Source organism: Dermacentor silvarum, chromosome 1, assembly GCF_013339745.2.
Source record: "Dermacentor silvarum isolate Dsil-2018 chromosome 1, BIME_Dsil_1.4, whole genome shotgun sequence".
NCBI classification, from domain to species: Eukaryota; Metazoa; Arthropoda; class Arachnida; order Ixodida; family Ixodidae; genus Dermacentor; species Dermacentor silvarum.
The window spans coordinates 109,987,330-110,011,012 of NC_051154.1; the positions used below are offsets into that span (position 1 = coordinate 109,987,330).

General features: G+C 44.5%; 1 protein-coding gene across 1 annotated transcript in view; it reads left to right on the forward strand.

The window, feature by feature from the left end:
- Positions 1–23,683, forward strand: part of LOC119434844 (nose resistant to fluoxetine protein 6) — a 44,416-nt gene that overhangs the window by 17,697 nt on the left and 3,036 nt on the right. Inside the window, exons 3-14 of the mRNA XM_037701899.2 lie at positions 1,656–1,767; positions 2,068–2,152; positions 9,626–9,714; positions 9,866–10,048; positions 11,064–11,157; positions 12,945–13,031; positions 14,100–14,265; positions 14,927–15,009; positions 17,423–17,545; positions 18,777–18,897; positions 21,067–21,253; positions 23,222–23,364. Of these exons, the coding sequence (XP_037557827.1) occupies positions 1,656–1,767; positions 2,068–2,152; positions 9,626–9,714; positions 9,866–10,048; positions 11,064–11,157; positions 12,945–13,031; positions 14,100–14,265; positions 14,927–15,009; positions 17,423–17,545; positions 18,777–18,897; positions 21,067–21,253; positions 23,222–23,364 (1,473 nt within the window). The remainder of the gene's footprint in view (positions 1–1,655; positions 1,768–2,067; positions 2,153–9,625; positions 9,715–9,865; positions 10,049–11,063; positions 11,158–12,944; positions 13,032–14,099; positions 14,266–14,926; positions 15,010–17,422; positions 17,546–18,776; positions 18,898–21,066; positions 21,254–23,221; positions 23,365–23,683) is intronic.

Sequence of the window (23,683 nt, forward strand, 5' to 3'; positions counted from 1 at the left end):
CAACGCGAAAATATTTTTTTCTTCAAGCAGCTGTAGCAAGATCCGCAGTGGTTTTTCAAAGTAGGCGCCACTTTCCTATGCCGGTACTACAGGTGCCATGCATGCGAACTCGAAAAAAGCATATTTGTTTTGACGCTGCCAGCACCGAAAATAATAATAATTGCAGTAAGGACTTGTCCCTCGTTATTAGTGCGCTATGCTAGTTGTATTACGATTGCTGTGTAGTTACCCGTTTTCAAAATCGTAAAACGACCCGCAAAAGTTAGTCGGGTTTCTCCGCATCACTTGAGCACTGCCGCTAATATAGCGATGCTTGCACTTAAAAGAGTGGGAAAAGCAGGAAGCGTGTTCGCACGTGCTCGCATTCTCGCTCTCAGCGTGCAAACGCCATCTATATCCATGCCTCGAACGCAATATTTACAATCTTAGCGGCGGTGTTTGAATTGTGTGGAGAAGCCGGGTTCGGGACGTATTATCTACTTCGTGTACGAATGTTACTTACTGGCATCCTAGTCCTTTTAAGATTTTCTACGTCTTCACTGCTTACAGTCAAGCGTACACGACAGCACCAAAACTGGGCTTAATGGGCAGCACAAGACCAGACCTGAGCTATCAAATCCGAAGCTACGGGCCTTTGATGGCACCGCATCTTCGATGCTAAACCGCGACGGTGACAAGGAACGAAATTATATCAGCGTTGGGCTGCAAAATAATAGTATGTTACGACAAATACTTATATCGCTGTATATACATGATTGCTAGCTTAAATGCGTCTGACGTGAAAAACACTTGCACGTATTCTGAGCATTGCGAAAACGCCGTTGGCAGCGCTTCAGCTGCGCGCGCGCAGTGGTTCACAGTTTACTAAAAGGCGAGCGTGCACAGAATGCGCAAAAGAGTAAACTCTGTCTCAACTGTTAATAAACTCTCTTAAAGCATTCAAATTACCGCCAGTACTAGTATAGCCTTTCTTCTGTGCGTGGCCTGAGCGTTATTATGCACAGTTGCTAAAATTTATTCACAGCAACACGAACGTGAGCGGGGATAGCGGATGTCTTTCCTTCGCCGGTGACTTGAATGGCTATCACAAGACACAAGACGGTGCTGCGGATATCCGAAGTCACACGTTTGAGTGCGTGTGCTATCATGTGCGAAGCCTGCACGCTTCATAGGTTCTTCATAATCAACTTTATTAATTCACCAGTTTAATCTCCTCCTGATGCTTTACCTAATTCGCGCTTACCCCCAGCGTCGGGTAGCATCGCCCTTTCAGCCAGATCTATGAACCTTTCCTACTTTACGTTCACCTTTATATCTGAGACGCACGCGTAAGAAAAGAAATGGCTTATCCCGCTGTTTCTCTATCTATTATTTTTCAAGTCAATGTCTTCCTTAGCGAATTACCCCCCCCCCTCCCCCCCTTGTCCGTATCGGGTGTCTGGGTGTCTATCTAGCCCCCTTTTTGCGTGAGCCGATCCCGAAGATGCAGTTTAAAAATTTAAGCACTCCTCCTACTCCCCTCACGCGAGAGGTGACGCGACAGAGTGCCGTGCACAGTGACTCCGCCCCATTCTCACCCCGACTCGCTCAGGAAGACATTCTCTTCGACCGACTTCAATGAGAGGTTGAATCACCTTCCAACTTTTTTTTTCCAGACACCAACGTTTTCTAGGTTCCAGAACGACGACATCGTACATGGCGTGAAAATCGGACTTTGCATAGTCCACGAATGCAAACCAGAAGACATCGAAGCCATCGCTGGCGTCTGTAAGTAACTATATTATTAATATGCTCTTTGAGTCCAATGTATTGGGGCTATCTTCAATTTTGAGCTTCGCCTGGGATATATGTTGAGACCTTGCCAACATCTCACGGCTAAAGCTTAGGCCATGCTGCATTCGTAACTGCCAGCAATAATGCAAACGTCTCAGCTCCAATGGCGCTACATTTCTTGTGAAGCTGGCAATACTGGTCGTTCTCACGGCGCTATAGAGTTCATGCCAATGAAAGTTGGGAGACACGAAAGAAAGGATATTGCTTCAGAACGCGACAATTGGTCTTTTGCAGTGATAACCGGGGATACCAAGGTCACGGTGACGGACTGTGCCACGAACATACCTCCCGAAATCAGCACCACGCAGGCGGCAATCATGTAAGTCTGTGCAGGTCTCACAAGGATTAACGGCAGCACGTGCGGGCATTCCGGTGCGACTTGAAAAAAAAAACACACACACACACACAGAACTTTTCTTACACGTGTTTCGCCGAGGAGGTCGTGGGAAATGGCCACATGTATGGGTCACAGGCAAGTTATCGTGGCATGTACAGTTTGTAACGTAAGGAATGCCTTCGCGAAGCCGGCTGCGCATTGTATCAGGATAATCTAAGGAAGTACCAACGTTCCTAATACATTCCCTAACCACCCCCCCCCTCACTTTTTTTCTGGCACACTGCAGAAGCATGAATAAGATTGTACAAAACAACGTGTCCTTAGGAGTGCTTATATTCCACCTTTTACAGCTCTTTCTTTCGCGGTAGTGTGATTAAACTATTCAATATAACGCTGCTCTTCGGGTCTGTAATTGAGACTGCGATAGTAACACATTTCTCAGGGTTAACAGTGATTTTAGACTGATATACTTAGAAGCGTTCACTCTCAGTTTTGCTATTAATAAAGCAGCACATGAGGACCTGGCGAGCTGTCAATGATGATGGTGACGTATGTTTCGAAAGGGAAAATAAAACAAAATACTGTGAAGTGGTGGAATGGACGAAAACTATCAAAAGCATACAATGTTTGCCTGTTCATTTCTTGTGCCGTTTTTTTTTTATCTGGCAAGGGCTCTTACTAGTAAATTCCCCCATCCCTAATATGGTGGTTCTTACTTTCTAGTCTGTTTGTGAAAATTGTCAGCAATGTTTCAAAGTTGTTTGTTATTGGTGATAATCTTGGAAGAACTGCCACGTACGCGTTAATAAAAAATAAAAATAAACAAACGGTGCTTACTTTGCACATCGCATAAACATCGCCGTCTGGGCTTTTCCCCCAGCCGATTACGCCATGCGTTTCTCCAGAAGAATTCTTTGATTGAAAGTGGATGCTCGCTAAGGCTCCGATGCTCCGTCACCTGTCACATCAAATAAAATGAAGTTCTGTGGAAAGGGTGCAAAAAAAAAGAAAGAAAGAATCCTGAAGGCTACTGTATGGGGTGAAAATTGAAACAATGGCGTTTCAAACTTGATGTTGATTGGTCTGTTAGAACATTGTGCAAAGGTGCAATCTAGAACATGCACACCTGCGATGTACCCATTCAAGTTCTCCTAAGGTTTTCACCAATTCCTGACAGAGTTGTTGACGCATAAGTTGAGAACAGCTGTACCTCTACGTCCGTACTAACAGCAGCACAAATAACTAATTACCTCTAATTCATAATAAATTAATTTGTTTAAAGCTAAAGTTCACTAGTCCAGAGCTAACACATAGGCCTTAAGGCGAACTGCCAATCAGCGTTCATTCAAGATCAACACGATATACTCGAACGTTCCCCACCACAAGAGAAGGACGTCAAACTTCTCGTGAAGTTAATCGAAAAGACGGGCAACTGTTCGAGCGAGCGACTTGGCATACAGGCTGGAGGTAAAGGAGCAGTCGTGATGTCAAACAATACACCGTTAGAAGTTGCACGTAAGAAAGGGGTTACCTATACATGTCTATAACTTAACTCATCGGCATTCAGCAGCTCAGACTCGACTACATTGCAGACCGACACTGAAGTATGAAGACTAACTCGCCAGCGATCGTGGCGCGCATCCGAGGGATTACACATTTCGCAGAGTGCGTCACTTGCTAGGCAGACGTGACATACACACCCAGGCGTAAATCCGAGAAGGTCTCGAGGACTTCAGCATATGCCGCTTCTTTTGACAGCAGCATTCTCGGTCTTTGTGGTCGGGCTTCCCACCTGACAGGCAAAAACTGTGACGCAACGGGATGCTGTTTTTGTTTTTGAGCTGCGCGCCCTTGACCGGCTGACACTATCCGCGCGCCTTCTTGCGCGGTCGTTCTTTCTATAGGCATATCACTGTCAGATACCACTCTCCACCACTTGTCAACCACTTGTCCCTGCGCGTGCTAATCGTCTGGACAGGGCGTGATGACGCATTACCATGAAAATGACGCTGGCGCGGCTCCGATAGCGACTATATATTTGTTTTTCGGGACAGGGGGACCACTCGTTCTCACCTTTAGTCGCGCGTTAATGCACGGATGGACTGCCCGGCAGCGTTCGCCCTTTGCCTCTGTCAAAAGTTTGCTGCTGCTGTCACATCCTCGCTGGGATAAACAAGAACCAGTTTGAAACGGTTCGCGTCCTTTGACAAACGACCATTCGACTGCATAAGATTGAGCTCGGGAATGAAAAATGCAGGCTCCTGTGCGCTAAAGCACAGCGCAGCAGTTGAAGGAAACTGCCCCGGGCAATATATCCACCCACACTCCCCACATGTTTCCTTGCTAGGTTATATGCCCACAGTGCGGATATCTTCGTTTTGTTGCTTGACTGTTACCTTTAACGCTCATTAGATAATTCCTAGGTGCGCTTGAGCGAGTAGATAAATATAGAAACGCCTCATGCCAGGAGTCCGTTGGAGGCGTGGGACAGCGGGGACATGTCATTTTCAAGCTGTTGCTGCGGGCACTTGGTGAAAACGGAGCGCATGTAATATTTATTCCCAGAACAGACCTGCCAGTTCGGCAGTGAGAATATCAAAACAAGTTAATTCCGGTGTCGATGACGTCAGAGCTTTTCGCTCTGGGCGCCCAGCCAATGCGTGACGTAGGTGTAGTCAAGTGGCAACAACGGCGGCGGTCGCATCACGCTGGCGCGGGCGGGGTCTTGCTACGTGAGAAGAGGGAAGCCCGCTTCCGACGACAGGCACCGCACCGCTGGGAATGGCCCCGGGCTCCCCATTGAGATTGCGCGGTCGAGTGTTGCCGCCGCAGCTGCCCCCGTCACAGCCGGCGCTTGCATTGAGCGGAGTGCGTTTGGCAACGGGACCGATTCTCACGCTAGGTGTAATTCATGCGAACATAAAGCGGTCGAAGGAATAAAAAGAAAGAAATCAGCGCGAGCTTCTGCAAGCAAGATCAATGCCGTCCCGACACGAGAAAACGCACAATAAGGCTTGCGCGCAGCGTTCTTGTGTGTTTTTGGCGAGGCTGTTGCATTTTCTTTCTCGAAGTTTTAGCCTCTTTCTTTTTTGTTCTTTCTTTCTTTTTTCCATGCTGTGAATTCCCCCTAATTATGCGGCAACTCGTCGGCAAGGGCACGAGTGCGCGTGTTTGCCGTCAGTTTATCGCCGATAAAGGCAGTTCTCACGCAGCCGCACAGGCGGTGCTCGTGGAACGGAGCATCAGCTCGTGTTAATGTGTGGGTCCTGGCTATTCCCCGGATGATGAAAGAAGCCGCTACTGTTGATTATACTTTAGCGCACGCAGTTGGCTGTGCGAATTAGCATATAGCAAATCTATATGAAGAGATCACTCGTATGTCAGTTTTGATCATTATTCTTACAAACAAACAAACAAACAAACAAACAAACAAACAAACAAACAAACAAACAAACAAACACACACACACACACACACACACACACACACACACACACACACACATATATATATATATATATATATATATATATATATATATATATATATATAAGATTACCTGACGAAGGCCGGACCCCGGCCGAAACGTTGGAAGTATAGACATCGTTTTTCGTACGTGCGTCCTCATACTGTAAGGGCCTGTAAAACTACCGGATCCAGGAAAAGGGTCACCAGATATTTTCTGAATACGCACAGTATTCGAATATTGAATAGTCAAACGTAGTTTATATATTTCCAGCAGGAATATTTATTTCGGTATAGTTAGGGTATCACGCCTGTACTAACTAGTAAAAAAAGGTAATTAACTATCAGGGACAAAGGATCAGCGTTAAGCTCGAGATCACTAGTTGTCAATAAAGAAACTGCACAAATAGCCCGTCAACATCTTTACATTTTACCTGACTGCAAAAAAGCTTTCAAAGAATGAATGGCTGCTGTATGACTAGCGTTTCAAAAAGGCTAAATAAATGAGTGCCGAAAAAATACCCGAGGTTGTGGAAAAAAAGTAACTGCTGAAGGACTTGTCTGCCGTAAACACGTGTAAAAAGCCCGTTACAAAGAAAACCCTACTGATTGTAGCATAAAAAATAAAACTCCTACATGAATAGACAACCAAAAACACTAATTCACAGAATACGAGCAAAAATTACGGTTATCATATAGGCTTCCACCGCGAAGATTTTGTTTCCACATTGCTTCGAAATCTTTTTGCCGTTGTTTCGCGTTTGATAACTTGCAATATTTTGTCTAGCAGACAGAGAACAGTAGCAAGACTGACAGTAGATTGTCGCGATATATTTGGTTAGTTTTGAGTATTCGAAAATACCAAATAATTCCTTAGCGAATATGAATACGAATAGTCCATGCGTATTCGAAACTTTGAATATTCGCCCAACCTTAATATATATATATATATATATATATATCATAAGAAGCCAACAAACAAACATATATATATATATATATATATATATATATATATATATGTGTGTGTGTGTGTGTGTGTGTGTGTGTGTGTGAGTCCTCGGACTTTTAGTGTTTGCGCACACAGACGGTATTGAAAGCAAGAAAAAAAGTAGGAAAACAGGCGAAAATGTTACTTACATCATTTTCAATTCTTCGAAAAAGTCGGAAAATTTTTCTCCCATATCGCTTAGCGACCACTTCGCCATCATTTCTTTACTTCATGGTAAATAAGCCCTTCCACCCTATAACATTCGAAAAGTAGGGACGACGCGGCATATATCCAGTAGTGAGAGAAATATGTAAATTCGCCTTTATGCTGATGAATGCTGCGGCCTGTGACAGGGATGCTACCACTTTCAAGAAGTCGTTAATGTCTGATACCTGCCACTGCAGTCAAAATGTATAACAGGTTTATGTTTTATTGCGATAGCAATTATATGGACACTCAAAAGCAGATTTCTGCCGTCGGCGTCGCCGTCGCCGTCGCCGTCGCCGTCGCCGTGAGGTTCCGTATGACGTCATTTGGAGATGAAATCGTCGCCGCGCGCCGAACGCTGTATGTGCGAGTGAAAGGGCGCGAGGGGCGCGTCTTTCACGGGGAGTGAACGCACGGCGGAGAACAAACGCGCGTTCTGCGCCGTGCTCGCTTAAGGGCTGCAGAAGTAGGCGTCTCTTTTCTCCTTTACAATCACCATATATGTAGAGCAAACGCGCCTTCTTCGGACGCGCGAGAGGCCGTGGGGGAGGGGGAGGGAAGGGAGGCGACGTTTAGCTGCGGCACCAAGTGCCTATTTATATCAGAGGCTCCAGCAACAGTCACCAACGCCGCACGCATTTTGAGCTAACGCGGGCAAAACGCCGATGGCGTCGACAACAGTTCTGCGTGTTGTTGCTACCAAAGCCGCTCACCTTACTTCGTATGACATTGCTGTGTTGCTATCGCATTCATTGCTTCGCCCTTAGGGCGAAACTGTGACATTTTTTCGTACTGCGTAACTTGATACATCCGAGGATATGCGAACACCAAGCCAGCTACCACAAGGAAAACAGTGTTGTTTGCATATCGTGTTATTTCGTTCGTACTATTACGTGAGCTCAAGCTTTTTATATATTTCTAAAAGGGTATGCAAAGCTTATCAATTAGCAATTGAAATTATACGCAAGAAACAGCTGCGTACGCGGTTGCACACAAGGCTAATCAGAGAGACAAGAAATATGGAAGAGTTGCGCGCACGTTTGCGTGCTAGCCAGCCGCTGTACGGTATTTTGAACTAGTAGTCAAGGTTTATGATTGCGCAAGCATCAGATGAAAGGTTAGGAAAGGTCGAAAGCAACGTGCTTCCGGTTAATCGGCTTTCCTCGTGAGAAGAAAAAGAAATCCAACTTATAACAGTACAGACAACGCTCGGTTGTCGCTTTTCGATCACCGCACATGCGAAGGTCGAGAAATGACCAAGGCTGAGAAATACTCACACAAGCGTTTGGTTGAGAGCGAAAGTGGTGTGGTATATATCGCGTTTTTGCTATACTATTATCGCGTCGCCGACCTACATCGAATATTGTGCCTTAGCGATCGGCAGATAGGTCACAGGTATTCGACTGTAGATAGTTGTCTCGAGCTGTCTGGCATTTCAAATGCGAGGAATGCGGATGCAGGTGTGTGTTTTATAAAACCAGTGTGATGACAGCAGGAAAGCGAACTCGAAAAAAAAATTCGTCGGCCCTTCCGCTCCGTGAAGATGGTTAACCAGCGAAGCTGAAACGTGCGGTCCCGGTGTTTATCACTGGGTAAATCCCGAGGGTTCATTAAAGTATTTATCAATTATGAGGTTACACACACGTTCGGCTGCGATGGAGAGAACGACTCACTGACGGTATGCCCGCTGTCCGCGGTTGTCGCTTGCGTTCGATGTCTCGAGTTTGCTCGGCGGCGTGGTTGGCAGCATTCGCCCGCCATTGCCGCTTGCGAGTCTTCGAAATTAAATTGCTTCAAAATTAAATATGTACTTTACGGTAAGACAATGAATGGCTCATACCCCCTTAAGCACTGGATCATACCTCTGTAAACGCGGCCTTCTCATTACGACGACAGAAAAGAAGTGAAATTCTACGCTGGAATGATTAGCTGCAACGCAGCCAGCTGTGGAAGCAGACGATGACGACAAACACTGGAGCAGTTGCACGAGCGCGTGCCGTGCATGAGCACGAGCCAACGAGCCAGCTCGTTGGCTCGTTGAAGAAGACGACGACGCTCGAGCCAATGCTGATGATGATAGTTTTCTGTGGACAGGCGATTTCGCCTAGCCATATAAAGCTTCGCTTTGGAAGAGTAAGAATAGAAGCCCGCGAAATTCGCAGACATGGTGGCAGCTCGATTAGTACATCTTTGAGATTCAGAAGTGTGCGTGCTTTTTTTTCTGCTACAGGTAGATAGAAAAACCAGCTAAAAAGACATACACAGCAGAAAGCACAACTACTGTTGTACTGAACTTTATTGCTCATATGAACCCGAAAAACAGCACCAAGTGCATAGGCAAATGCAAGTTCACGTGAGCTCACTATCAAAACCTTCTTTTGATAATGTACCGGATCATCCAGCACTTAGCCTTGTTGCCCCTATACTTGCACCACGTTCTGACAGCGCTTGGGCTTATTTTGGCTTGATTTGATTTCCCTGCAAAAAAAATCTTGGTGAGTATTTGCGGCCTTCTTCGTGGTCTTTTACAACTTCATTTCGATTTCGTATGTTACAACGAAGAAAGGAGCGTATCCACACAAAGTTACAGTTTTGAGATCAGCGGCGTACTTTGTCAGTTCTCTTCGCCAGTGAAATGTGTTAGTGTTCTATATATTGCAATGAAGATCTTGCTTCGCTAATTAACCTGGCACTTAGGTCAAATGGAGTTATTGCAGCCTAAAGGAAATGTTAGTGAACTTAGTATGATTATTTTTTTGCTCTTTCTTTCTTTTCGCTTCGGACCTCCACAGTGCCGTCCTAGGAGTGATTGCATTCCTCATGGCAGCGAGCACAGCGATCGACATCTACCTGAACAACACACGTGGAGATGAACCAAGAGGTAATGAAGCAAGCTGTCAAACAAAGTTTCTCGCCACGGCTTGCAAGCAGTGGGCACTTCGACCTCTCACCTGTGATCTTTTCAAAGTTTAGCGGTCCCGGTCCTTAAACCACAGGCTTGTGACGCAATACGCATCATCCGATCTTTCCAGGAACGGCGCTCACAGCGCTCTCGAGCTTCTCCGTGGTGGCCAACTCGAAGATGCTGGTGAGGGTGACAGATGACAAGCAGTCGGACGCATACAAGCTACGGTTCCTGCACGGAATGCGCTTCTTCAGCATCGGCTGGGTCGTCCTCGGCCACTCGTACAGCACTTTCAACTTCACCAACATGTGTGAGCAACATTTCTTTCGCAGGCTGCCATGTTCATCGCTGACAAGAGAATGTTAAAAAATGAAAAAAAAATATTCGTTCACCAGATGGTTGTTCGGGGCAAGATGAAAGAGATAAAAAAGAAAGCGAGAAGGCAGGAACGTTAACCAGAAAGGCGCCTGGTTGGCTGCCCTTTTTCTGGGGGAACGGGAACAAGGAAATAGAAAGAAGAGAGAGGAAAGAAGGTGGTGAATGTGGGCACTTGCTTTGTGCATCCCCCAATGAAATGCGCTCGCATAAGCCAGTCGTTTTCAAAAAAAGCGCAAAACTGTCTTCACAAGATCAAAAATGGTAACTTACGGCATATATCTGCTTCTATTTAAGCACGACGTTGAGCTCGCTGCGCCACTTGCTGTTTCTGAAGTCCTTCGGAATGAGTAGCCGTCATTGAGGCAGTACTGAACATTGCAGTTCATCTGCGGCATTCCTTCTTCTTTATATGGTTATCTTCTTTCCCTCTCGCCCAATGAGGGGTAGCCAACCACGATCAGTCCTGGTTAACATGCCTGCCTTTTTCTTTGTGTTTCTTTTCATGTGGCTATGAACTTGATACAATCGGGAAAACATTGCATGACCATGAATCACGGCGTAGCCTCTCTATAAGTGAAACTTAAGTAAACTGTGACAAATATATATGTCACTTGCGATAATGTTGGGCTAGATAATGTTTGCACATACGGCGCTACTGGCATCCATAACTCTTCGGATTACCCCTAGAATAATTTTGTTTAGCGAAGACAGAGTGGCAGGATCCATGAACGAAATATTTGCGGGAGTGTCACCCTATTGTTCATCTCTTTCTCGTGTCGGATAATACTCGGGAGTGCGTTTAAGTATTACCGAGTACGATTCTTATATTTAGAAGAACCTTTTGCTGGGCGAGTTGGTGCATGACTATGGTAATATGTCTCTGCGATATAATTCCCCGCAAACAACTCAAAATACTAAATATGGCATAATTTCCTTCTTTGACACAGCCCGCCTTGTCAACGCTCTTCATTACGGAGATAACATCCTGTTCTGTTTCATCATGGCCGGCTACCTCAGTGTGGACACTTTCTTGTTCCTCGCGTAAGTACGAACTCACTCCTCATAAAAGTGACTCATACTTAAAAAAAAAAAAATCTTCCTTGCCTACATTCCGCTGGGTTTGGCCTAGGTCGGTTAATTGCTGGTTTTCTCAATTCGATGGCTCAGTGTTGGTTCCCAGCGATTACACTATAGAAGCGTAAGTAGGAACGAAAACAGCTGCGTTTTAACAAGCTGTCGCTCAATAAAAAAATTACGTCTCCGATCACAGCATTTGAACCATGCTTCCACAGCGCAGCAGCCCGCTGCTCTACCTAACACAGAGACAAGCGAAATGGTACAAAACAGTATAAGAAGTAAGAAGCAACGTATATGGGCGATAAACTGACGGGAATAATCTTTGAGTGAAAGGATTTTGCATGGGGGTCGAAACAAGCTTGCAGCCAGTTGTTCTTGGGGAAAGAAATGGAGTCTGCATCATAGATGAAGGCCTGAAGTGATTGCAGGAGCCTAAACATTTCTCGACGTTGTTTCCCCTCGCAAACAAACGAACGAACCGCCTTTATAGGGGGCATGGATTTACGAAGGCATCCCTGTCGCAGAAGCGGAACGCCCATCAACATACGCAGTGCGCCACGGCACGCGTTGTCCTCTTACCATTGCTTTATTTGATGTAAGCAATGTTCGGAGCGGCCTTTCTAATTCGCGGAGTGTAAACTTTCCCTCTGTTTTCTTCGCAGTTTCGTAGCACTAGCCGCATGATGCCACTCACATAAAGTTGCGTTGACAACAATTTAGCAAAATCTCACCGGCGACGTGCTTCTACGTCGGCCACTAGTTTATTGGCAGAAAATGGCAGACTCACATAATCAGGGACCGAATCGACGAAGGAATTTCAGGCGTAAAAGGTTATTGAATGGCTGACTGTTGAACGATGGCCAAACACGATGACCGAAGGAGTGATAGCCACTGCGCCTGCTAATCAGAAGCAGTATATATGCATGCGAACAGCACTGTAAATATGACCACAGCGTTGGGTAGATGTTAACGTAACAGCGAAATGCTAGTATTCGCTCCTTCTGTATCGAGAATTAGCTTAGAGACTACACGTAAATAGAGCATGTGTACAACTTTTTGCACAAAAATAAAACAATGGTCGCGGCACTTTGTATTTTCGCGGCCACGCATTAGTGCACCGGCTTCCGTTCTCGTGGCGCGTTCTTTCATTAGGGCTTCGTGAATCAATCACTTACGTAGTTTTGCACTTTAAGAACTCAGCAACACTCGAGGACGGTTCGGGGACATTTGTAAATGCCGTCAGTATAAAACCCAATTGGTATATACAAAAAGAACAAGTAGCTCGCAGGTTCTCGTGCTACACTTGAGCAACTGTAATGCGCACGCATAACAGAGAGTTGGGGGGGGAGGGGGGGGGGGAGTACTGAGTGTTGTAAACGATAGCAGTGTGTGTGTGCTCTACTTGGAATCTGCCGCTGAACCGCATTGATCGAGAGTGCTCTCCGCGTATAGAGTAGTTTCCTAACATGGCATGTCTGCTCAGCATCCTCGAGTGTCTTGGTATAACTGCATACAATGTAAAGTGTTACTCATATAGCTTTGCTCAAGCCCATGAAAACCAGGGACCTCCCACTTCCAATTCCATACCAGTTATCATGCCCTCTGAATTGTCGGGTTGTAGGTAACAACTGGAATCTTACAGACCATTGCCTTAAGGCAACTTTGATGTTTATGTGACAACTTTTGCAAAGGGTGGTTACCTTTGGCTTTATAATCAGTTGCATCATTTATTTTTATCCCTTTCTGCACAGTGGTTACCTGCTGACATACAACTTACTGAGGGAACGCTCCAACGCTGTTTTTGGCACCATAATCGCCATTATCAGAAGATACATCAGGTAAATGCATCTCATGACACATTTGGCCAAGAATGTACGTCAAAGAGCTAAATTCTTTAATGTGTCTGTAGTTGATATAGAATCCCCCCTTGCATGATGAGGATCAGACTTATCGGGGCACTAGTGCTAATGCTTGTGTGTGTGAAGGTGTAGGATTTGCACACTAAGTTATACGCGATCGTAAGCGTTCGAAGATTTTTACATTGCCTTCTCTTTGTAACAATTTCTCATATGTTAATTACCTACGTAATGGAATCGTTATGGCGTTATGCAGTAAACTGACCGTAGTGACATTTACTTGGCAGGTTCATGCCACCAGAGAGAAAGGAGGTGGTGCGGTTCGCTTAAGGATAAAAAACTCGGTCTCCACAGAGTCACGAACGTGTAACGCGACATTATATTTAGTACTATATAGTAAAGACGAAGAGGCTGATAAATAAAAACACAATGTGAATGAAGCACGATGAACCAGGGTATAGGGCTAAAACAGTCTGGCCAAAGTTTCTATGAGTGGTTCCGTCGGAGACACTTGACCATGACCCTCCAGCGCTATTAACTGAAAATCCCTTATAGCGCTATTAGGGGTCGAAGGTGCGTCTAAGCATAGAACATCCGATTCCGATTGCTTCTCTGGCTGTGGTGTTGGACTGCTAAGCACGAGGTTGCGGGATCAAATCCCGACCACGGCGGCCGCATTTCGATGGGAGCGAAATGCAAAAACACCCGTGTACTTACATTTAGGTCACGTTAAAGAACCCCAGATGGTACTAATTATTCCAGAGTCCCTCACTACGGCGTACCTCATAATCAGATGATGGTTTTGGCACGTAAAACCCCATAATATATTTTTTCCGTTTAGTTCCTGCAGACAAAGGTTGCAATGAAGAACCTAGAATAAAAAAAAGTGCGCTTTCACATGAGACGAATATTGAAATGAAAATTCGTAAGACTCATTGACACATTGTTTCCGCGCTCGTTCGACACAGCCTTTTTCATTTTCGTCTTACAAAAGAAACAATTGTTTTTGTTTTTTTGTTTTTTATAAATTCTTCTTGGTTTCTTTTTCAGGGGAACCGTACCCATTGCCTTTTGTATTATGTGCACATTCCTTGCACCGCTGATGTTCAAAGGTCCCACTACGCCGACGCTGTATGAGCACTTCTATAAGGAAATCCGCACGCAATATTGGGCACTCTTGCTTCAGATTAGAAATTTCACCGGAAAGCTCCACATCGTAAGTTTTATTTTCTTCTCTTTTTTCTGTCGTCAGGTTTTTCATTGGGCTATTATTTTTCTTAGCGCAACATTTCAGATGGCATAACTAGAAACATATAGTTAATCTTTGGTTTTGTGGATTACTTGGGAATTGCAGGCTTAAAATTGCTGATATTTGGATGTACGTATTGGGGCATATGAACTTGAGAAAACGAGGGCACGCATCAGCGTGCGTGTATGTCACGCTGATTGAATAATTTACATAGGTGATATATGAAAAGGTTGACAACTATTCACGAACTTCTCTATAATAATAAATTGTTATACATGTAGTTGATTAGATATCACCAGATGAAGTGAAGCTACTAGAACGTATGTATTACCTGTTTGAAGGGCAGAGAAAAAAGAAAAAGCCAAAATCAGGTCACTTTGTGCAAAATTCCGTCGTCCTTACTTCTGAAGCACTACCTTTCTCTCGTCTGCATTTACTCGGCACAAAAACAAAGTCGCCCTGACCACCAAGGTGACAGGTTTAGGCTGCGTTAGGCAAAGAAGGCGCAGACAGCGGGGCCGAGGTTGGCGTTTCATTTATTAAAGATTGTTTAACACTGTTGTCTACCACAGAAACCAAGCCACCATTGTGTTGCTGAAACTAATTTTCATGGGAATTCTCTCCACAGGGGATGTATGGGCACCTGTGGTACATGTCGACGGATTTCCAGCTGTTCGTGATCTCAGTTATAGTCATCCAGTTTTTCAAGAAGTAAGTGTTTTATCAAGACTGCACTTGAGAACTTGCAGAACGTTAATTTCAGCTTTTATTGCACGAAATGAAAATGAATAGAAAGAAAAGCAGGAGTTGTCTGCTTTCGAAAATGACGTATATAAATACAGAAAGAAGGAAAGGCCGTGAGGTGGCCACAAGGTTAACAAGGCTGCTGCTAGCTTCGCACAGTACACTGGATGAGGGAGAAGAAACAAAAGGATGAGGGACAGTCACAGAAGGTGGCGCGCACGTGTACACGTAACAGCGTTCGCTGCACAACCAAATGCCATCGCAAAGTCCAGTCGTCTTTAACCTTGTAATACCCAAACACAGCTCCACATAAACGAAAGTTAGAACAAATTGTCGACCAATCTGAACACTGGAGAGTACATTTGTACAGAAAAAAAAAACAGAAGAAGCAATGATATGTACTTGCGTTAAAACGTAAGTAGTACAGTAATTAATTATGGTCTGCTGAACTATCCACAACTGAAAGCTCGCTCCAGTGTATCAAACCACTATATATATATACTATTGGCTATGCGTTAAGTGGTTAAATCAGCATTTTGAGGTATAAAATTCAGCGTAACATATAAGATACTTGTTAAAAAGTGTAACAGGGTTCTAGTATCTTTTTCCACAAGGACACTCGAATCCCGTGTTCCAGTACTTTCTGTTGTGGGACCAGTCTCTCGACCAGGCGGCTTATGGCTCCTTGTTGCGGTTTTTGCGGTTGCGATGAGACAAACGTTCACATATTCTCTATCACTGCACTTTTTTTTACAACCAAATTTATTTTCTATGACGTTGTCCTGTTCAGCAACACTGGGGACGAATTTCAACGAATAATTGAAGGCCTCAACCGAGAAAATGTATGAGTGGGGTTGAAGATTAATCTGCAGGAGACAAAAATAATGTTCAATTGCCTGACAAAGGAACAAGAATTCAGGATCGCCAGTCAGCCTCTAGAGTTTTTACAGGAGTACGTTTATCTGGGTCAATTACTCACAGGGGACCCTGATCACTAGAAGGAAATTTACAGAAGAATAAAAATGGGTTGGACTGCATACGGCAGGCATTACAAAATTCTGACTGGGAGCTTACCACTGTCGTTGAAAAGAAAAGTGTACAATCATTACATTCTACCGGTACAAACATATGGGGCAGAAACTTGGAGTTTAACAAAGAAGCTCGAGAACAAGTTAAGGACCGCACAGAGAACGATCGAACGAAAAATGTTAGGCCTAACGTTAAGAGACAGGAAGAGAGCGGTATGGATCAGAGAGCAAACGGGGATAGCCGATATTCTAGTTGACATTAAAAGAAAGAAATGGAGCTGGGTAGGCCATGTAATGCGTAGGGCAGATAACGGACGGACCATTGTAGTTACATAATTGATGCCAAGAGAAGAGAAGCGCAGCCGAGGACCGCAGAAAACTAGGTGGGTTGTTGAAATTAGGAAATTTGCAGGTGCAAGTTGGAATCAGCTAGCGCAAGGCAGGGGTAATTGGAGATCGCTGGGAGTGGCCTTCGTCCTGCAGGGGACAGCAAAATAGGCTGAAGAGGAGGATGATGATGACAATATTTTCTATATATTGTACAGACGGCCACAAAAGTTTGCAACAGCCGAGCTACTCTACAAATGTGAATTTCTGTTCTCTTAAAGCATGTCGTTTCTAACTTGGTTGGTCACTATTATGCAGATCTCAAACAACTTTGAGTTCGAGGCTATGTGCCCAGGCTTCGCTGGAATTCTGTTTTTGTCCCCCCAAATCTTGTGTCCCGTAAGCTTCTGTGGCTGACAGTTGCGACCAAACTCTGGTGAAAGAAAGCCATTGTACAATGAGTCAGTGCAAGTTCATATAATAATTCAATTTGTAATATTGAGTGTTGCACAGAGATCCGTCGATGGAGTACTCCGTCTGTTCAAGATCGCTTCATGTAGGCGTTTTGTATTTTTCATTTTATTTGTGTGCTTAATTTGTGTATTATGAAAAAAAGCTTGGATCAGAAACTTGCAAGACCCTGGAAAAAGAACAGTGACGCCCTATTTTCTCAAAATAATGCTAAAAGTTAATGACTAAAATGACGACAAATGACTGAATAACCCTTAAGTATATGATAAAATAGCAAGTTTATTAGTATTGTGTTTTATTTCCTAAGGAAAAAGAGAACGGTACACCGAACATTTCACCTGTGGGAGGCCTATCTGTTCGTAAGGCAGTCCTTAGCCAGAGGTATTTTCCTGGCAGCTAGTAGATTATCGTAGGATGCGAATTAGCCTAAAATATAAAATCTTCAATTGGGACATATTCGCAGCAATAAGACCACCTGCGCAGAAACTGGCCTTGCTGTGATCGCAAGGGACGTTTCTGACGTGCACCTGACAGGAAACATTTTTCTCTTGCAGAAAAATATGGACGACCATCATTGTGTTTGGAAGCCTCTCCCTCATTGCTTGTTCGATATCTGCTTGGCAAGTCTCGAACACAATTTACACACCCTTCGTTCTTCCGATGGCAGACAACTTCACGTAAGACCACTTTCTCTTTCTTTCAACTAACGCCCTTTGTCATCGTCTATGTTACACTTAATCCCTTAATTGAGTTCTTGCGAGTGAGCTTCTAGTCCGACATAACAACAAAACGTTAAAGCGTAGCTTTGCGCGGTGAATATCATGCCCTTAGCTTTTTGAAACCTTAAAGCTCTTACTTTTGGCCCCCTTGGCCATACCCTGATCGATGTACTCTTCCCGTTGTTTGCGCGTACTCTGCGATGAGGCAAATTTTCATAGCTGAGACGAAGGTACTCTTTCTTTAAACTGCCTTCCGCAACACAATGAGCTTTCATAGCAGTTTATGCCAGCAACTTAAACAGACAATTCTTTTTAAATCTTCAGTTTTACGAGACTGAATAGGAATAGATGTTACGTGGCATATCATGTGTTTATCATGTGTTACCAAGTTTAAACCGACACAAAATCAAAACAATAAATCAATTTAGACTGGTAAAGTATTGTTTGAAAACTTTGTTGTCGTTAATTTCACGTTAATATGTCGGTTATTAGAAGAGAAAATGAAGCTCAAAGCTTCATTATTTGAATTTCAACCTAAACCTCAATGCCAGGACATCAGTGGGACGGCACGAATTTCAAAGCATTTTTTTTCGTGTTTGGGCTGCGTTGGCGGTGCAGAAGTTCGCGAAACTGGCCATATTCTGTCTTTGGCTCTTTTAGACAACAATGGAGACAATCTTTACCTCTAAATAAGTTTTTGGGCCCTACCAGAAGCTATCAAAATCTATAACGTCACGGTGAGCTAGTGCTGGAACTTGAAGGCTTCTAAGTTTATATATATATATATATATATATATTCTCTCGAGCGAGAGTCCCACTACCAGGCCCCAAAACGGTGATGACGAGTATGTACAGATGAGAATACGAAACGTATGAATAATGCTCACAATATATATATATATATATATATATATATATATATATATATATATATATATATTATGATATGGTGGGCATTTCGTATTTCGCGATTCACAATGCTGTACAAAATGACTAAATAAATAATATGGATTGGAATTTAACGTCCCAAAGTTGATCCTTTACACATATGAAAGGCTCCGTAGTGTACGATTTGCGAGTGATTTCGAAAACCTGCAGCCGTTTAACGTATATCGAAATAAAAAGCTCAGTGTGCGGGTGTTGTTTTCAAAGTGTTCAAAACTTTCCTGTCTTTTTCTTGTACTTGCAGGGTCATGACCGGGACGCTCAACAAGTTCTACACCCACCCGTCATACCACGGCGTCGCCTTTTTCTTCGGAGCAATGACGCAGCTGTTCCTGTACAGGTATCCATCAGTTAAAATTAGCAAGGTGAGGACAAAAGTTGCCCCTTGTCGCCCATTGTCCATGACTAGAACTTTGAACGCGGTTCATGTTCCAGTAGTCGAGAAAGCATTCAGTCAGGCTCTCTCAGTTAGTGATAAAGCCTTTGTCAGTCGCAAAACGCGCTTTCTGCTTCTGTCGCTTTACTTGTGTATAATATATTAAAGAAATATGCTACTACTATCTACTATTCAGAAGATCAGACGCAACTTGCGCACGCGTCGTTCAGCTTAGTTTTTGCTTTTTGCCTTCAATGAAGGCCTATTGAACATCGGGGAAAGCTCGCACGAAACATTTTACTCGAGTGCATAAGGTAGGGAGACTCCTATTCGGCTGCCTTAGTTGTCGCTAAACAGGGAAGACAAGTCGTGCTGAGAATGATTGCCACGTGCCCACAGTTTGTTAAGTGTGACAATCCGGTCAGTGACGAGCTTAGAGCAGAACGACTGCTGTGGAGAACCAGCACTGGTTAGGAGGAGCCACGGAAGTCTGAGTGTGCAGCTAAAACGTTCTGACGCCGTCCGGTAGGGAGGCAATGAAAACGTTATGGTATTTTGAACGATAACAAACGCACGCCTGTATCAACCTTTGCTTTAGCGCGATGCGGCCTGCCAAGCTCTGTTCACGGCCATGCACTTTGCGAGGAGCGCATGCGCTCCTACGCTCAAGTATGCCAATGGTCAGGTCAGAATCTCGACGCGTGTGCCTGAAAACAAGCGGGGAATTTGCAGACGTGACATTGCAGCATGCGCTACTGAAAACTACTTCCGCTCAATCGGCTTTGTATTGCGACGCTGCTGTTGGCACGCGAAGTTTCAGCGCAGGTTTCCTGTAGTGCACTTCCGGCGTAGCTAGAAGCAGTACTGCGCTGAATAGCGACCTGTTTGTATGCACCGTCGCATCTTATCTATGTGACACACGGTTAGTGCAGAGCTTCCTATGCAAGGTCTCACCGCCGTTCAGCGATGGCCTATGATTGGGTTCTGAACGTCTACCTGTATTCAGCAATGAAAAATAGGGGGCTTTAGTATAGCGGAAAACGCTTACGTTAGCGTTAGCGTGCGACGCAACGCTAACGCAAAGAAAGGGTGCACTGCGCGGTACAAGGTAGTGTTTTAGAATAGCGGAACGGAGCAAAACGCTAACGCTAACGCAAATACACTTGGGTGCCATCTATAGGCGGATTCAGCAAACATGAGCAAACCCTCTCGTTAAGCCTACTCTGCTGCTAATCGAGAAAGTATATCGAAAACAACGTCCATTTGTCACTTGTACGCCGCTGTTGAAGCATCATCACACAAATCTAAAGCAAACACGAGCGTTAGTGGGGAACGAACGAGCCGAACAGTGCAGGCCGACGACTCGATAGATCCGAAGTGGACGGCTCTCGCTTCAACAGGTGCCGCCATCTTGCCCTACGTATGGAATCCCTTGCTTGTGTTAGCGTTGAACGCTATATTCCGGAAATAGCGTATGTACGTAAGAGTTCTGGCTACGTTTACGTTCTGCGCATGCGCAGTTTGCAGCACGCAACGCTAACGCGAACGCTAAATCCTTGAATTGCTGCTTTCCGCTACACTAAAACTCCCTAATAGCGACTGCGCATGTGGTAACTCCGCTATACACGAATACGGAGAAGTATAGAAAAGATGCAAGGTACGCAAAGAAAACATAATTTTAGCATGAACCCTTATGACAAATGAAAGAGAGAAGGAGAGAGTCGAAAGTTAAAAAGACTGAAGAGAGAGCAGAAGAGAGAGAGAATTGTTACGAGCCGACACGAGTTATGCAGTCTTTTCGCTTGCTTGCTAAGAAATACTTTTTTTTGCGCGAGTGGGAGGCGGAGGAAGAAAAAAAAAAAAACGTTGTTCAGAATTTCAGACAGTAGCTCTGAAGGCCTTGGCCTATAGGTGGCCTCGGTTGATGCGACCTGGAGAGCCCAGGTCGTGAGATTTTCTCGGATGGTCTTGTCTTCTGAATTTGTTTTCAGCACGTTGCGAAGTTAAAAAAAGAAGAACCAGTCTGAACTACAGGCTGGTGACAGTCAAAAAGTAGAGCGATGCGAAATACTTGATTTAAAAAGGCTGGTAATCATGACGTAGCCTGTGAGGACCTCAGCAATTACATGTTCCGTTATCTTGGGCGATGTGTTTTCAGATGCTCCAGGCGGGTATGTGGCTGATGAGCGCCGCGTGCGGGCTCACCTCCATTCTGATCATGTACGACTGGAACCGTGGCGAGCACCCGCCCGAGTGGGCCAAGCTGTCGTTCGCTTTCTCCGAGCGGCTCCTCTGGTCCGTCTGGCTTTCCTGGCTCACCTTCGCCTGCTCCACCGGCCGAGGCGGTGAGTACTTAAACACGTGCACCGTGATGCCCGTCAATGATGTTAGCGGCCTGCTGCAGCCAAACCGCAATATTAAATGCCATGGTTCATCTGAGCAATTAGAAAACCATGCGTGGGTGTGTGCTCGAAACAGCACGAACCCGTTGACTTATTAAGTAATCGATCGATTAATAATAATAAATTGAACACATAAGCACCTGAATAATTGATTGATTGATTGAGTTATTTATTTATTTATTTAAACGTCTGAGTGATACTTAAACGTCAACTGATACTCGAACTATCATTTGCGCTATGGTGGCCGCCATAGTAGAGCGCTCTGGATTAAACTTTACATACTGAAATTCTCAGTGCGCAGACGTTTTTCAGTTCCGTCGTGGTGAAAAAGAGAAGCAGGTGGCCCCAATCACAGAGCCATTGTAACAATTTTAGAAACTGCACAACACAAAGATCTACGCCTGCTTGGGCCGCAACCTAAAAAATATTAGAAAGTGATATCTGTAATGGTTAAAAAGCTCGTGCGTTATTAATCAACCTAAAGCCTGCGCCGCGGTGAGGGCGCTTGAGAAACCCAAAGTATTGTAGTGTTGACAAAAAGAAAAACAGAAGCGCACAAGAAGGAACACGACGAACACAAACGTTTACAGCAATTTTTTATTCACAGGAGAATAGAGAAATATTTAACCGATCTAATACGTGCGCAGAATCCACATAATGAAATATTGACCAAAAATGTTAATGAAACGGAAAATGGAACTAAAACAATAAACAACGTCCACACTTATGTCACAGCCATGCACTTGTTTGAAAACTATGCCTCGCTTTAGTATAGGCCAATAGGGAAGGCCTCGCTGGTGCTGCCCTTTTCATTGTTCTTTTTATGAAAAAAATCTCCAAAGCCTCCGCTAGCGCTTCTGCTCAGAATTGTTGTCTTTAAATCATGGCTCACATGCACTGGCAGAAGTGTGCGCAGCTGAAAGCGCATACTTATCCTCACACGTCTTAACTTTTCCAGCCCGTTCCATAAGTCGGTCGTTCACACATCACTCAATCTGGCAGATATACGCCTTACTGCTGGACAAAGGAATGTAACAAACAACTCCTATGGAACACATAGCGAAAGCATTTTGGTGCTTTGCTTGGCAGCCACGCCTTCTGTCACTGCATATCCGAGAACATGCAGCTTGCATTCATATGCGCGGCGCGATATCGGAGAAACGAGAAGAGAGAACGAAATGAAATAGACAGAACGAGGACATACAGTATAGCCTTTCTATTAAAATTAGAAAGATAAGTATATAGTTTCACCTGCTCCTGAGAGGCTGAAAACGCAATTGACAAGCCGTGCCTGCGCGCTAGCTTTTTAAGGTTATGCTATAGAAGCTACGCATAGAAGGTAGAACCTGTTGATTTGTTGTTTCGTATTTGAACGTTCGGCTTCAGCAGTTCACCCGACATGCTTCAGGTTTACACTTTTGCAGCAATGTTTCAGCAATGCTATTGACGTCTTCTGAAGCCAGCACGAGACTTTACTGATCGACAAAGCTTGGCTCCATTCAATACGGGTATAACGACATTCAACGGTGCATGCTCACTGGCTGTGGTGTTCTGCTGCTGAGGTCGCGGCTTACTTCCAGCCGCAGCGGCCGCATTGCGATGGCAGTGGAATGTAAAAGCTGTCGTGTGCTAGCCAAGACATAGGCGCTCGTTAAGAACCCGCAGGAAGTCGAAATTCTTCCAACCAATCATGATGTGTTGGACATGTATACATATATTATAGGTGAAGGCGACCAGCCATTTAGAAACAGCACCTGTGCAAAAAAAAAAAAAAAAAAAAAAACATCGCAAATTCGCCTACGCATCCCTTTCTTAACAATGTTTCATCAGCTCGGCCGAGGACAGATTCTACCGAACGCACTATACGTATATTATAACGCATTATATTATATACCCGCTGCAATCTCGCAGGCTTCATCGCCAAGTGGCTGTCATGGAGTGCCTTCGTTCCCTTCAGTCGACTCTCATTCGGAGTGTACCTGCTGCACGTGCCGTATTACTACATCCGGTTGAACGTCACCAGGGAGAGGATATTCTTCTCACACTACAGCATGGTGAGTGTCCACAATGGCCATTGCATGCACGTGAGCGCTGCATCAGTATAGAGCAGAGGAAACAAAGTGGCGTTAAAAACAAATCAGCTTCCCTAGAAAAAAAAAAAAAAAAATGTGCCGCAAACCTAGTGCATGTCCGTGGGAAACAAAGTTTTTACGAAGCCCTCGTTTAACAACGGTGCCATTTTCCACGCGTTACGTGCATCTGATATAAAGGCCTAATCTTACGCTAAAATGTGCCTTCAATTTGGTTCACACGTTTAACTCATCAAGCGTAACGCAATTATAATTCGTTCGGTTACTACAGATTTATATGTCG